The following is a 14,824-nucleotide window of genomic DNA, read 5'->3' as shown; positions in this document are numbered from 1 at the left end:
GAGAGACAGAAAATCAGTCTGAGCGTGACGTCGGGCGCTGCGTAGCCACTGCAAATTGATTTGTTCCTATTGGCTATAAAAATGATCTGATCTGATCCAGATTCAGCGATCTGATAGATATGGTCATTATCTATGATTCTGCGAATGTTTTCTCGAATGTGCAATATTGTGGATGCAACAGATTTTCGTCCTTTGTGGGGGCGGAAGGGGGTGGGGCGAAATTTTGAGATATACGTTTTATAGTGAGATCTAACAGGAGTGCGGATACCAAATTTGGTTACTCTAGCCTTAATAGTCTGAGATTTGTGAATATCCCCAGATTTTCATCCTTTGCGGGGGCGGAATGGGGTGTGGCGAAATTTTGAAACAAACTCGTCTCGGTCCGATATATTAGGAGTGTGGATACCAAATTTGGTTGCTCTAGCTTTTATAGTCTCTGAGATCTAGGCGCTAATGTTTTACTCTAAGCAAAGCCGGCTATGCTACGTGTGTGTTAGAGAGAGACAGGGCGAGAAAAAATTAAATTGTTTTCTTGATTCTGGCTATAATAATTATACGATCTGGTTCAGATTTTGCACTCTAGAAGATATAGTCATCTTCTACGATTCTGCGTTTTTAGTTTTCTCGTATCGTCAAAATTGTGGATGCCACAGATTTTCGCCCTTTGTGGGGGCGGAAGTGGGCGGGGCAAAGTTTTGAAATATTCTTGTAGCAGTGACATATCACAGAAGTCTGGATCCAAAACATCGTTGCTCTCGCTCTTATAGTCTTTGAGCACTAGGCGCTGAAGGGGACGGACAGACGGACAGACAGACTTGGCTCAATCGACTCGGCTATTGATGCTGATCAAGAATATATATGGGGTCTTTATGGGGTCGGAAACGATTCCTTTTGGACGTTACACACATCCACTTTTACCACAATGGGTGGACAATGTTCCATAATTCGAATGCATAACAAAATTCTTTCGAATAGATTGCTAAAATATAATTTCTAGATAGAATCAGGATTGGGGCCAATTACACCAATCACACAGGCAACAGAAATGACAGAAACCCAATCGAGTACTCGATAAATATAGTTGAAACTGAATAGAACGCCATAGATAAATCATCATAAATGGTAAAATACTTTTTACACACATTTTTTCAACCAAAAAAATTTAAGATTTGGGTTGGAAATATTAAAAAGAACTAACATTAATAGGCCTCGAAACATTTGGCTATTTAATGGCTTTCAAGTCGGTAGTTATCGAGTAAATATCCCACACGAGACAGCAGTTTGAGATGCAAGATCCTATATCCTGTTGCCTAGAGCAGTGTCATTGAGCGACTACGCTGCTTGAGTATTTTCGCTTACGCTATGCCAATATCTGTTTATAACGCGCATACATATTACGCGAGTGGTGAGGGTGTGGGGAGTTGGTATCGTGTCTAATTAATTATGCTTTGCTGTGCCAGCTCCAGCAGCCGCTGCCACGATCGTCGAAGATGGAACGGGCGGGGCTGCAGTTGCTGGCACCGCAGCCGTGACCGATGCTATGGCACTGCCGCTTGTTATGGAGCCCAGGCGGGAGAGAGAGGGCTCTCGCTTGGGCGGTACAATTGGCTTGGTCGGTATGGGTGGCGGTGCCCCGCGAGCGCCCGCTGGTGGCACCGTCACTGGGGGCACTGCAATGGGAACAGGATGTGGATGCGGTAGTGTGGCCGTCTGGTCGAGAGCAGCCGCTGCAGCCAGTGCAGCATACTTGCCACCTGGGGCCCGTTGAATGGTGGCCGTGGGCTGCATTTTCGCCGGCGAGGGAGAAGGTGGCACCGCCACAGTTGCGCTCACACTAGCCGCACTCGCTCCTCCATCCACCGATGATGTGACGCCAGCTGTAATGGTAGTGGTTCCACTGCTGTTATTGGTGTTGGTGTGGTTGATGACTGTGGGTGCTGTGGCCGTTCCCGTGGGGGCCGTGGCTATCCCAGCGCTGCGTATATTCTGTCCAGGCGCTATGGAACGGGCTATTCCGGTTTGAGGGCCCGTCACCGGCATGCTGCTTACTGTGGCGGTTGGCTGCACAATTTTGGTGATGTTTGCCATTGGTGGTGTGGCACAAGCGTCGTCTGAAATATGTATTTGTATATGGGCCCGTATTTATATCATGTTTGGGAATAAACCATTAAGAAATTCCTCGGATTCCCGAAGTGTAAGTGCCCTTGCAGCTGGGACGAAGGAGGAAATGAACTAAGTGCTTGGGGAAGCATTTGCCATTCAGTGCGAGATCCAATGACATGAAGGTGCGTGGCGTGGGTGGGCTGTGTGATAATGAGTGATTTGATTGGTTGGTGCAACGGTGGAGTGCACAATAGTGGAGAAACGTCACAAAACAAAAAACAAATCACCTTGCAATTGCGTAACATTTTTCTAACAAAATATTTCAGCTTCAGAAAGGAATTCGAAAAAAAGTAATATATGTTGAGTTATAGTTCATATAGAAAACGATAAAGAGGGAAATCATAATTATAACAGCCACAGTTGGAGTGAGACGGGGGATCCTTCTCTGACACACTCACCGCTGAACTGACGCGCCTTGGTGGCAGCCACCGTTGAGCTGCTACCTGCTAGTTGTTGCTGCTGCTGCAGTTGCTGTTTCTTCAAAGCCTCGTGCTCGACACGCAGGCCGTTGAGCTCCTGCTCCATCTCTTTGACTCTATTGGGATAGAGAACAAGCTTTAGTTTAGTGTCTTGTTTAAACAAAAGAAAGAACTACAAACCGAAGCTCCTCTTTGGCCAGCTTGGCCATTATCGCCTTGCGTTCGATCTCCATTGACTGCGCTTGCTTTTCCATCTCCTCTTCCATACGTAGGGACTTTTTGCTTTCCTCCTCGAGACCCTCAGCGATGGTATCCGACCGCTGCTTCTCCTCTGCCAAGATTTGGGCCAAATCTTCAGAACGCTTGCCTAAAATGTTATTTAATTTGTGATGAATGCGTATTATTACGTCTGCGACCCCACTCACCCTCTTCAATGTACTTAATCAGAATCTTCTTTCGCTCGGCTATCAGGAGGAGGACAATCTGCTTCTGCCGATTGCGCTCGTACTCGAGGGTCTCTTGAAGCCTCTGCAATTCCTTCTCCATTCTGGCCACCTGGGTCCGCTCATTCTCAAGATCCTGCTTTAGCTTCGAGCGCTCCATTTCAAGGCCATAGGTGATATCATCGCCCTGGGCCGTGTCATGCTCGTGCTTGGCTTTCTCCTCTTCAAGTTCCTGCAGCATGCGCTGATTGTTCTCCAGGGATTCGGTGAGTATGTTGCCCATGCGGAAATGCGTGGCCCTCTGCTTACTGACCATTTGGTACTGCTGCTCCATTTGCTGTTCTATTATCTGCCGCACCTCCATCTCTGCTTGCGCCGCCTGCGTGGAAGATTCCCGCGAAATGAGATTCCCATTCATAGCGATCTTATCGCGGAATATAGCCGCATATGGATCATTGGGCTGCACCCGTTTGGTGCGCAACTGGGTGATAAGTTGCTTCACCCGCTCGTTGCGAAAGGCGGCAATGCACACATCCCGAGCCTGCAGCTCGCCCTCCAGATAGTAGAGCATCTTCACCAGCTCGCTGTGCGGCAGCTCGGACCGAGTGCGCCCGTTGCTGCTGGAACACGGCGGCTGCTTCTCCACTCCTCCTGGGCCCGGTTTCATGGTCTGAAACTCGTGTGTGGCGCTCACTGTGTCGCTGCCAGACGCGGACCCGGAACAGTTATCCATCCCGAAGTTGGAGTCGGAATCTGGGTCGATCTGGGTCGGAATCTGGCCCACAAATCGGGCTGTGCCCCCACTGCTCTCCTCTGCGAATGTCTCCGAACTGCTGTTGGAGTTTTGCTCCATTCTACCAACTTTCTTTACAGCGAGACTTTTGGTTGAGACGCAGTTCGCTCGGGGCGGCCTGCTAAATACAATTTCCACTGCAATCACGGGCCGAAACAGTAATTCACTTTTTCCCGTGTCTTTAGCTCACTCGAAGGGGCATTTTAAACTGCAATTGGCACTAAGTTAATAAATTCTGGGTCCACAAAATTCTTTGTTGCTGCCGTGAAAAATATCGAATATCGATAAGAAATCGAACTTAACCCACTTAACGCCACTCTATTTAAACAGTTCAACGACTTGAGGTAAATAACGGCAAATAATACTGATTGTAAATTATTCTTGTAGATCCATGCATCGTTCCTCTGAAATTAAAAAAAACCAAGATATCTTTCACCTCAACTGCCCTAAAATTATTCAATTTTTATTATTTTCGGTAGGATATTAAAATACCCCGTGGTCTACAACGGATTAATCGATCTCTCTCAAGGATTAAAACTATGAACTCATAGTTTTATCCAATTATTAAATTAATTCACTAAAATAAGGTTTAAATGTGAAATCCAAAATATACCGCTTCTACATTGGTGCATTGGACAAGAGGGTGAGTAAAGTATACTTGAAAATACTATGCAAAATTTGCAAGTGTGAGCTGGACATGGTGGCAAGAAAATGAGTATGACCGCAGATGTTCCGATAAAATATACCGTCTGTTCCTCAGAAATATACCGTCTCACAAAGAAAGCATTTCCCACCACAAAATAGAGAGCATATCCCAAGAAAAAGAGAGCAAGTCCCACCAAAGTTGAGCGCCAAATAGAAATTGTTTGAAAGTGAATGAGCGACAAGGATTTAAATGCAATCCATTGGAAGAAGTGCCAACGCTTAAAAAAATGGCGTGCAGAGCCAGAGCTGCACAGAAGGATTCAGATGCTAGCGGCATTGTGCAATTTCGATTTGAATCCACCAAAAAAATAAAGGCATTTCTGGTCTTTGGTTTTATTTTTTTAAAACAAATTGCATTGTGGTATTGTAGGCTAACGAGTTTCGAATATGTTTGCCCACCAACCGATCGGCAAGTGGTATTACAGCCGGTGTACGTACATATATTCCCGCTGCATGTGGCGTCCATACCCGAAGACAGCACTCGGAGTTATCAGGCAAGAGTAGGCCCAGCCATCCTGCGGAGCTTAGTGTAATATCACAATTCAGCCTTCCCTCATGTCTGCCGCTTTTGCTAACAACATCTTTATCTTTGCAATGAAGGCCTGGCCAGCGTTTCAATCGTGCCTCTAAATCCCCACTAGCTGAGGGAATGCCAAGGAAGGGAGTTCCCAGATATCGCTTATATACTGTTTCTGCTTGCAGGGTGTATGCTATCATCACGGGAAGGTTTTGAGAGGCGAACACAAACACCTTAAGCCAATCATAGTGCTTCTCAGAGCCGGCGAGATCCAAGATATCCATGCGGGCCAAGCCTCCTAGCAGTTATGTCATCTTGGGTCGCACGCGAAAAGCTCGGGGACGAATCATTGTCGTTGGCTGCAGCTGTGCGAGCTCCTCAGCGGTTAGGAGAGCTGTCAGTTGATCGGGCTGCATCACTCCTGGTGTATCGTAGACCCATCGAGCCTCCCGATACTCTGCACGACGTTCATTCAAGCTAGTTATGGGCTGCGTGCCTGCTGCCATCGAGAAGGAGTCATTGACCACCTCACGGCGATCGAAGCTGCGTCCCACTTGAGACTCTGGCTGAGCCGCGGCAACAGCTCCGGTTCTTTGGGCTTGTTCCCGCCGCAGTTTATCCAAGGAGGCCCTTTCGACGCGTTCTGAGAATAAGCGCTTAAAGCGCTGATAGACTCGGCTGTCAGATGGTCTGAAGATGGGGAATCTCAACAGTTCAAGGGTTGTTCCTGGCCAGGGGCAGGTCGTGGCCTTGCGCACAAGCTCACTGGCCTCTGGGCGGCAGTAGTCCGAGTTGAGCAAGATATTAAACAGTGTACTTTTGCCCACATTAGTGCATCCCAGGAGATACACATCTCCCTTGTACGACCAGGTCTTGTGCAGCTGCGTGATCAGTTCCTCAATGCCATAGCCTGTCTTGGCCGATATCAGACTGACATTTCTTATGTTGAGCCCGTCTCCGCCACCGTGCTGGATGAACGAACGCTGCAGGCAATGCTTCACGTGATTCAGGTAGCTGTTGGAGTCGCGCGGCAGGAGATCAACCTTATTGCCGAATAGGAAGACAGGGCGCTTTGTGCCCAGAACGTGCTGCATGCCGGGCCAAATGGAGCTGGGAAAGTCCAGAAGGACCACCATTACGATTGCCAGGGCAAAGTGGTCCTGTATGCGAGAAATCGTATCCACATAGGACGAAGGTGGCACATCAACATCCAAGGCGATGTTGTAGTGATTCAGGAAATGGCACCTTTGGAAAATGATAGTTTTTAGCTCCTGTTGCGACCGGCCGTTGAATATCTCGCTGGGTATGTAGCCGGGCATGGAGATATTTGAACAGTGCAAGTGTGCTCCGCATCCGCTGCATGGAACGGTTGAAGCTAGTATTGAGGCGTCTGGGTTGCCGTGTTTGGAATCTGTGCTCTTGCCTCCCTCGTAGAATTCGTAGTCGTCCATCCAATCGTGCGGAAATTGTGAATTAACTGAAGCCGGAGGGGTAGATAACTTCCATTTGGTCTCCAAGACGGAGCTGTAGTAAACGTGCTCGTGATTCTTGTAACGTTCCCTGGCCGTTAGCCACGCTTTTTGGCGTGAGCTCTGTGTGACATCGGAAGCCGAATTCTGCAGTCGCGTCCATCTTAAAGATACATTATTATTAATAATCTTTAATAATCGCGAGCTCTTCAACATTTTGGTTTTGGAGTTTCCATTTACACCCTGTCCAATTTTTCTTGCTATAGAATTATTTAGTATTGGGAAGCAAACATTCTCAACACACTTACGTTTCATTCCGTGCACTCTTACGTTTTATGCTTGGCCTTCTTTATTTAACCCTTAGTTTAGACATTTCAATATAAGGGAATATCTAAAATTAGCCTGTATTGTAACAAATTTATTCATTTATCGGCTTTAACTATATGTTTAATGCAGAATGGCCTAACCAGCTAGGAACAGTAAACCGAATATCAAAATCGAGGAATATGATTTGTGTTCATGGGCAGAGAACGATTAGCCCATTGTGGACCATGCTATTTAAATATTCCAACCTATGTATATGATGAAACTTGATGAGCTTTTGGCGCAGTTCAGGTGAAATATATAGAAGTCGTTTTTTTTAAGCAAAGAGAAAAGTTGTATCTGCAAGACGAATTTACATAAAATATTTTTTCCGTGGTTTAACTCCAATTGTTCACCTGTTTTAATTGAGGGGTTAAGTGGGTTGTATTTGTATTTCTGATGGACATACTGTAAATCCGCGGTCACACTGAGCGGAAAGAAAGCGGAAAGAGAAAAGAAAGCAGAAGGTGAGTTGTGTGCGGGGCTAAAAAAGCGTGTATGTATTAAAATTTAAACAAAAAGATATAGAAAAAAGCATGGCTACAACGCAATTAAAGTGTGTTTGCAATCAATAATATTCATTGGCGCATTGGTAAAAGTACAGAGTGCACGCCAAATACAAAGCAGCAGCACAAAAAAAGTGATTAGGAAAGTGTGTGGAAAAAAGACATAAGTGTACGTGAGTGAGGCTGCATGTGTGAGTAGAAGTGACTGTATGCGTACTGCTGCTGCTGCGTGTATATGAAACAAAGTAACGCGAAGCTCGACCTAATTTTAAACATATTACAATAATATTTGTAATACACGTACAAAAAATAAAAATAAAGGAATATCTGCAATGATTGCATCGCCCAATACACCAAAAAAGAACCTTGAATGTTCTTGTTGTTCTTGACATGCCACGAAGAGTTGCCGCCGCCATTGTCTAGCCAAGACTCACACATTTCTCCGTGTTAGTTCTTTTCCACACTTTTGTTGCATACGGGGTTGAGTAATAATTCAACAACAACAAGAAAACAAGCTTCGTCGGCGGCGGCAGCAGCTCAAATTTTGTGAGTGTTGCAACTTTCGTCCTAACTCGTTTCGAACTGTTGTTGTCGCTAACTAACTTACTCAGAGAGAAAGACTCGTTCCTTTCGTATTCTGTTGTTGTCTGAGGCGATAAACCAAAACTGGTATTTACCTTTATACATCATACACTCTGCTCTGGGAGTAGTGATGTAAAAAAACATCGATGCATAGAGCATCAATGTTTTTCTACCGATGTTTACTGATGTTTTCCGATGTTTTTGCTGCTACCGATGTTGAGTGATGCATCGATGTTTTGCAAAACATCGGTAGTTTAATTTCATATCATTGCGTATTTGACTTAAAATGAATCAAATTTACTATAGATGGTATAAATTTGTTTAAATATGAAACTGCGAACGCCGTTAACATCATTCGAAGGCAACCCGTTGTGTGTTTGGGAAGGTATGAAGAGTACTGTTCAGTCACAGACCTTATTAATATTACAGAATATACAGTACAATCTCATATACAAATACTCATAAATACAATTGTCCATGTCACTTCATGTCAATGAATATGACGACACGAAAATTACATTAGCAACTAAGAATAGACAATTGCACTTGTAAACTCGAACCCACCAAAAAGGACGAAGCAATAAACTATTTACTTTATTGCTGCCAAGTACCTAAGTAAATGCACTGAAATGTAACCCGCGCACAGAGTAAGTGCACCCTATCTAAAAATACACTCACATGGAGCCCGTGCGTTCCTTCACATACAATAAGAGTACCACTGCTAGCTATATAAGGAGATCCATTTGTTCAAAAAAAATCCAGTATCAGAAACAGTACCACAACTGCCTGTCACCAATTTTCCCATCGCAATCATCAGAGGCTGTCGCCGTGTCTTCAGATCCTGATTTCGCGCACCGTAGGATACCCACTCCGCAGTCCAACTGGTTCAACTTCTAGTTGCGACGACCAAACTGTAGACGGTTTATGTACCGTATACAACCCAGCTTCCAACAACACAATTTTTAAGTTTTAAGATTTTTTTTTGTAATGATAACGCAATAATAATAATATAATCAAATGGGAAAGTTTTGAAACATCGGTCATACATCGATGCATCGAAGAATAAATCCGATGTATCAATCCAACATCGATGTTTGATTTTGACAACATCGATGGACATCGACATCGATGTTTTCATTCAAATTTACATCACTATCTGGGAGCCATTTCTTAATGGGGAAAAATCAATAATTCAAAATTAGACAAATTTCTACATATGTATACTCCTATTGGCTCTTGCGGCGCAACAGACCAACTAGAAGAAGAAGCTAAAGATAACCCCAAAACACAAGTGCAAGCGAGATAGTTGCTCACACATACACACATAAATGCAGTTGAAATTTCCAGCAAATGTCTGCTCTTCGTCGGCGAGGTTTTTGTATCGCTCTTGTTGTTGTAGTGTAATTGCGAAATCATAACGGCAGTTGAAAGTTGAGAGCGCTTAGCTAAGTATGTGTGTGTGTATATGTGAAAAAGAGAGAGATTGCTGTTGTAAATTTTAAGCTCTGCTGAAGTTTGTACGCTGTACTCTTTGCCTTGGCTCTCGACACCTTGACGGCCGCCTACACATATCAGCCGGCTGGAGCGTCGCAAGTGTAGGGCATATATATACATATGTACATACATACATATGTGTGTCTTGTCAAGCTGGTCCCGCAAGAAAATAAACACATGTTGTCTGCACAGTGGGATGGGTTCTCATCGAACGATTCAATGTGTAGGAAAAGTATTTTGGTATTTGTAGTGGAAATGCGAATGAGTTTCCTAGTTTTCGGCGCCATTTTGAAGAGATGGTTTTAGGTGAACGTCTAAATACATACATACATTGCACTCACATTGCGATACTGTGCGAGCGTGAGTGTGTCTTAAATTCAAATAAGCAAGCAAATTACTGAAAATGCAGAAGTTGCCTTGAAAAGTGAAAGGCATTCAACTCGCCGTCCCGCCGCTGTCTTTGATATTTTCGCTTATCTTTACTGGCTGCTGTTTTTTCTTGTTACCGCTGCTGGCCAGCAACTCTGCCTGCCATTTGACATTTTCGAACACATGCAACATATTGCGAATTGCTATTTCCATAAAGGCGTTGCACATGCGCTTGAATCTTCTATTTTGGTGCTGCATAGAATGTTTTTGTAGTCGTATTCATCGTCGTCAGCTCTGCTGCGGTCCGCTCTGAGCGACTCGACTCTTTCGCAATTCCGCATACTTGCTCTATTCGCAATCTCCCGCGCCATTCGCTCTTTGTTTTACGAATTTCGCCAAGTTTGTTGTGAGCACTTCTATTTTTGGAATTTTTACCACTTTCTGCATTAATACTTTTTTTTTCTCTTTTAGAATAGCATTACGACACACTTAGAAACCAGAGGATATTTTGTTCCAGTCCTAGAACACTTGACCAATTAACAACCATCTGACGGAGAACAATACGTCGGCTCCTCCAAATTAAAGCTCCTGCGTACATTGGAGCTGTGATCGTGCGACCCGCAAACCCCCACCAACTTAAGCTTCTTCATGATGTCGTCGGATCAACAGTTCTTTCTTAAATGGAACGATTTTCAGACGAATATGGTGACCTCGTTCCGTCACTTGCGTGATGAGAAGAGTTTCACAGATGTAAGTACCGACACAGGCAATGGGAAACCCCTTTCCAAATTTATTTAATTGCCTATGAGGTCCCAAGAGTCTTAGCCCCAGCTCTGTCCGAGGGTCAGTTACCAGCTCACCTTGTCTGCCTCCCTCTACCTGGCCATCAAACTCTTCTTCTTTTCTCTTCCCTGTCTCTTTGTGTTAATTTATTTTGTCATTTTGGTGATTTCGTGTTTATTTAGCAAATGACTTATTGAGTTTTCTTTTGGTTTTCCCCACAGGTAACACTCGCTTGCGAGGGCCAGACTTGCAAAGCACACAAAATGGTGCTTTCCGCTTGCAGTCCCTACTTTAAGGCGCTTTTAGAGGTACGTTTTCGTATGACTTTGCGAATGACTAAAAACTGATGAAATTAACTGTTTATCAACAGGAGAACCCTTCAAAGCACCCGATTATTATACTTAAAGATGTCTCGTATATACACCTACAGGCTATACTGGAGTTCATGTACGCCGGAGAGGTGAATGTGTCCCAAGAGCAGCTGCCAGCATTTCTTAAGACAGCCGATCGCCTCAAAGTAAAAGGCCTGGCAGAGACACCCAGTTCAATAAAGCGGGAGGGTTGATGGTATTAAACAATTAAAAAACAAACACAAAATAACAAAAAGAAAACTAAGAAACCTATATATATATATATATGCAAGAAAACAAAATTCCAACAAAAGAAGAAAGAAAAAAACTTACGAAAACGACATTTGGTATACAAAAATCATTTAACTTTATAAAATAAACAGCAAAAGAAACCCACACAAAACTGACAGATACAAACGCTTAGTCTGTAAAGTAATATCGGTAGTAACCAGAAGAATATGGTTCCACCTGCCCAAGCCCACTTATTCATACCGGATCTACCTACCCATTTGCAAACCTCTATCGATCGGCTCATTTGAACTGTGTGTTTGTTTCATTTCTGCTTAAAATAGTTTGTAAAATATTATATTAACAACCAGAAAACAAAGCAACAACCACCACAATGTATAAAAGGAAAGATATGGACAGGACAACCCCTAACAAAACAAAACACAAAAACGCACTTTTGTAAAGTAATTAAACAGAAGAATTCATTCATGAAAACTATATAAAGATAATTATAAATATAGTGAGAAATGTGCAAGTAGAACGATAGAATGCCGCAAAGGGAGCGAATATTACAACACATTCGGTTAGTTTTTAAGCCACTAACTACAGCCCAAGCCCCTCAACAGCCCCTATACACAAAACTCACACACACACACAGACCCAACAACTTCAACACCATAAAAAACATCCTTCATCTATAGTTAATGAATAAAAACAAAAAAATACTTTAAAGTACTTTAATTTTTTGTTGTGGCGACCTTTATAATATGATTACGATGTATTCTCAAAACTTTTGAAAAACACAAGACACCTACATATATATTTTAACTAAAAACCGAAGGCAAAACAAGGAAGCTTCAACTTAGTTTAAACAGAAAAGGAAAGGAACGATGCGGAAAAAGAACTATACTTGAATATTATTACATAAAGTAAAATATTTATATGTACGAGTATGTATATGTATACATGTGAGCATAGATTTAAATAACTACGGTAAATAAACAGAATAATTCCAAAAAGAAATACGAATACTTGTGCTTACCCTCGATACTTTATCACAGTCAATTCGTGGACGCAGATGTGGATGAATATAAAACACAAGACATTTGAGAAAAATGTCTTTGTTTTTATTTGATTTGATTTTTCATAACATAATTGTCATTTTTCATTAGTCTACTCTGTATATCATATATATCATATTTCGTTTACACATTAACAAAAATATGTTCCCTTATAATAAATTACACTATTATTTGATATATTGCTGGATTCAGATTAAATCATATTCGCAGGCCAATGCATTACAATTACAATTCATTGATTGCGGGATTTGATCTAGTTTCACATTGCGCTACAGTTCTTCTCAGTTATTGAAACAATACGCATTACGTGTATTCAGTTCAAATGGATCGGTTCGCATCTTTTGCTGATTATCCTCAACCGTGCGCGTAACATCCCCAATGAGATTAGGCCGCTCAGCGGAGCTAGGTGCACACGGTGACCAGATCTTGACGTCGTGATCAATGCCGCTGGTGGCCAACATGCAGATAGTGGGATGCGGCTGCACGCAGTTCACAATGGCACTGTCGGCACGATAGGCGGCTCGAATTTTTCCCGTTTCCCCCTCCCAAATATAGAAATTTCCATCATCAGAGCCGGCGGCAATGAATTCGCCATGGATGCCCAGATAAGTAGCCTCCTTAATGTCCGTAGTGATATTGCAATGACCCACATAGCGATGTTTGTAATCCTTGGCAGCGCATCGTAGATTGTATTCCTCGTCGGTCAGGCGTAGATACCGCGAGCCATTGTTCACTAGTACTGGTTCTGGACTTGGGGCATCAGTGTTCTCGGATTGTCGTCGATTTTCCTTGATGTCCTTGTGCAGCATGAGGACACCATGGTTGTTGGCGAAACTGGTGAATCGCTGAATGAGCGCTTGAAGACATTTATCCGCATCATGGGGACGACGAAGCTCCAGCAGGGCCCGCGCCAGCCGAAAATGAGCCTTGACATAGGTGGGATCTAGGCGAAGAGCCTCATGACAATCCCTTAGAGCTGCATAAATGTCACCAAACCAACCACGCCGCATCAGAGCCGTAGCCCTGTTCAGATACAGAACTTCTCCCCGTGGATACTTGGCCAATGCCGTTGAATAGGCCTCAATAGCAGCCACTAGTTTTCCATTTTCGAGATGTTCATTGCCCTGTTTCTTATGCAATTCAATGCTGGAAGGTAAGGAGCGGCTTTTGTGAGGTGTCTTGAACTCTTCCTCTTCGTGTGTGGTGTGGGCAGAGTAGGCAGGCAGTTCGTAGAAAACAGGAGGCTCGGCGTTGTTTAGATCATAGCGATAGATGTGTTCACAGCCCATGTTGACGAGCAATTCCGTGCCGTTTGCATTGAAAGTGAGATATGTTATAGCCCTCGACTCGTGGACAATGTTCCTGGTGGTGTCCTTTACAATCTGTCCAGGCGCATAGTACGAAACGCACCCAACGGATTCTGGAAAGACAAGTATTGACTAGAAGTACAGAAGAGAAAAAATTCAGCTCAATAGATACCATTAGCACCACTAGTGGGCAACTTGCGACGATCATAGATGCGGGCAAAGGGATCGTTGGTTCCCACAGCCAAATACTCCGTTCGTCTAGGATTTATGGCCAAGCATTTTGCCTCTGTGGTCGCCTCAACCTGATTGCTCAAGCTAAGCAGCCGCACGCCATTGCCGTCCTCGGGTCGGCAGCGATGTGGCTCCCGCATGTCCAGTTGTAGGATGCAACCATCCTCTCCCGCAGACCAAAAGATGTGCGGTGAGTCCTGTGCTGTAGCCAGTCGCTTCGCTCTCATCGTATGACAGTTACAGGAGAACAGCGTCTCATTGGCGTGATTGATGTCATAGACGTAAATGAATTTATCTGCCGCACACGTAGCCAAAATGCTGTTGTTGTGCCTGGGTAGAAACTTCACCGAAAACATGTTCCCCAGATGCTTGGTATTTATCACATGAATGCGCTGCTTGCGGAAAGGGTTCCAGATCATAACTCTGAAATCATCTGAGCCCGAGGCGAGCAACAGACCGTCACTGCTCCACTCTAAGCAATTGACGCAGCCATCATGACCAGCCAGAACCGCGTCCTGTTCCAGACGATCTATGTAGGCTGGAGAGGCCTGGAGCCGCCGACGCACCAGCTCATCCAAGGACGAATCGTATCCGTATTGCTGGCTCTGCCACTGCAAGCAACTGGCATTCAAAGGCACCTTCTCGTCGCTCTGGTGGCGCTGATAGCGCGAGCTAGAGTATTTGATGCGATACAATTCATCGCTCGACATTATCTGGATGTAGATGGGATTGCGACACTTGTATTTGTTTGTTTTCACTGACCCCTTGTTCTCCCTTTGCCCCGTCGGACACTGTTGACATCTGTTCGCGGCGCTGCCAGATGGTGAAGGACTTTTGTAACGTCTAATCTAACGCAAAAGTGAGTCTACTTTGAAAAGGTTTGAAAGCGGCTATTTATAAATACACAATTTTTCTTTGACCATAATATGGAATAAATATTACGTTTGTGGTGAGTGTAATTTATAAGTTGTTTCATATCGACTACTCGTATTCCACTACACTTCAAGTTAAGGCAGTGAA

General features: G+C 43.9%; 3 protein-coding genes and 1 pseudogene across 4 annotated transcripts; 1 reads left to right on the top strand and 3 right to left on the bottom strand.

The window, feature by feature from the left end:
- Window positions 1–859: 859 nt before the first annotated feature.
- Window positions 860–4,135, bottom strand: LOC117185873 (uncharacterized protein CG10915-like). 2 transcript variants are annotated; one of them, XM_033395877.1, is made up of 4 exons: window positions 3,008–4,135; window positions 2,763–2,949; window positions 2,562–2,698; window positions 860–2,111 (listed from the first exon to the last, which is right to left on the bottom strand). In XM_033395877.1, exons 1-4 carry the CDS (start codon window positions 3,876–3,878, stop codon window positions 1,438–1,440), a joined length of 1,869 nt encoding a protein of 622 aa, XP_033251768.1. In that variant the 5' UTR covers window positions 3,879–4,135; the 3' UTR covers window positions 860–1,437. The 2 variants fall into 2 exon arrangements, with proteins under 2 accessions (XP_033251768.1, XP_033251769.1); XM_033395878.1 differs by lacking the exon at window positions 860–2,111 and adding an exon at window positions 2,398–2,429 and having other exon boundaries at window positions 3,008–4,127.
- Window positions 4,136–4,831: 696 nt separating this feature from the next.
- Window positions 4,832–8,364, bottom strand: LOC117189978 (annotated as a pseudogene).
- Window positions 8,365–10,392: 2,028 nt separating this feature from the next.
- Window positions 10,393–11,899, top strand: LOC117189979 (longitudinals lacking protein-like). The gene is made up of 3 exons (XM_033395061.1): window positions 10,393–10,573; window positions 10,828–10,914; window positions 10,977–11,899. Exons 1-3 carry the CDS (start codon window positions 10,472–10,474, stop codon window positions 11,169–11,171), a joined length of 384 nt encoding a protein of 127 aa, XP_033250952.1. The 5' UTR covers window positions 10,393–10,471; the 3' UTR covers window positions 11,172–11,899.
- On the bottom strand, window positions 11,853–14,760 carry LOC117189977 (WD and tetratricopeptide repeats protein 1-like). Its single transcript, XM_033395060.1, has 2 exons — window positions 13,746–14,760; window positions 11,853–13,686 (listed from the first exon to the last, which is right to left on the bottom strand). Exons 1-2 carry the CDS (start codon window positions 14,512–14,514, stop codon window positions 12,548–12,550), a joined length of 1,908 nt encoding a protein of 635 aa, XP_033250951.1. The 5' UTR covers window positions 14,515–14,760; the 3' UTR covers window positions 11,853–12,547.
- Window positions 14,761–14,824: the final 64 nt, after the last annotated feature.

The sequence above is a fragment of the Drosophila miranda genome, assembly GCF_003369915.1.
Source record: "Drosophila miranda strain MSH22 chromosome Y unlocalized genomic scaffold, D.miranda_PacBio2.1 Contig_Y1_pilon, whole genome shotgun sequence".
NCBI classification, from domain to species: Eukaryota; Metazoa; Arthropoda; class Insecta; order Diptera; family Drosophilidae; genus Drosophila; species Drosophila miranda.
Note: the sequence above shows the minus strand (reverse complement) of the source record. Positions and strands in the feature narration are given on the sequence as shown.

Excerpts from the sequence above, each read along its gene's own strand:
- LOC117189977 (XM_033395060.1), bottom strand. The coding sequence starts at position 14,514 with ATGTCGAGCGATGAATTGTATCGCATCAAATACTCTAGCTCGCGCTAT. Across the intron at positions 13,687-13,745 it reads GCCCACTAGTGGTGCTAATG|AATCCGTTGGGTGCGTTTCG; the intron begins GTATCTATTGAG and ends TTGTCTTTCCAG.
- LOC117189979 (XM_033395061.1), top strand. The coding sequence starts at position 10,472 with ATGATGTCGTCGGATCAACAGTTCTTTCTTAAATGGAACGATTTTCAG. Across the intron at positions 10,574-10,827 it reads ATGAGAAGAGTTTCACAGAT|GTAACACTCGCTTGCGAGGG; the intron begins GTAAGTACCGAC and ends TTTTCCCCACAG. Across the intron at positions 10,915-10,976 it reads ACTTTAAGGCGCTTTTAGAG|GAGAACCCTTCAAAGCACCC; the intron begins GTACGTTTTCGT and ends GTTTATCAACAG.
- LOC117185873 (XM_033395877.1), bottom strand. The coding sequence starts at position 3,878 with ATGGAGCAAAACTCCAACAGCAGTTCGGAGACATTCGCAGAGGAGAGC. Across the intron at positions 2,950-3,007 it reads GATTAAGTACATTGAAGAGG|GCAAGCGTTCTGAAGATTTG; the intron begins GTGAGTGGGGTC and ends ATAACATTTTAG. Across the intron at positions 2,112-2,561 it reads CAAGGCGCGTCAGTTCAGCG|ACGACGCTTGTGCCACACCA; the intron begins GTGAGTGTGTCA and ends TACATATTTCAG.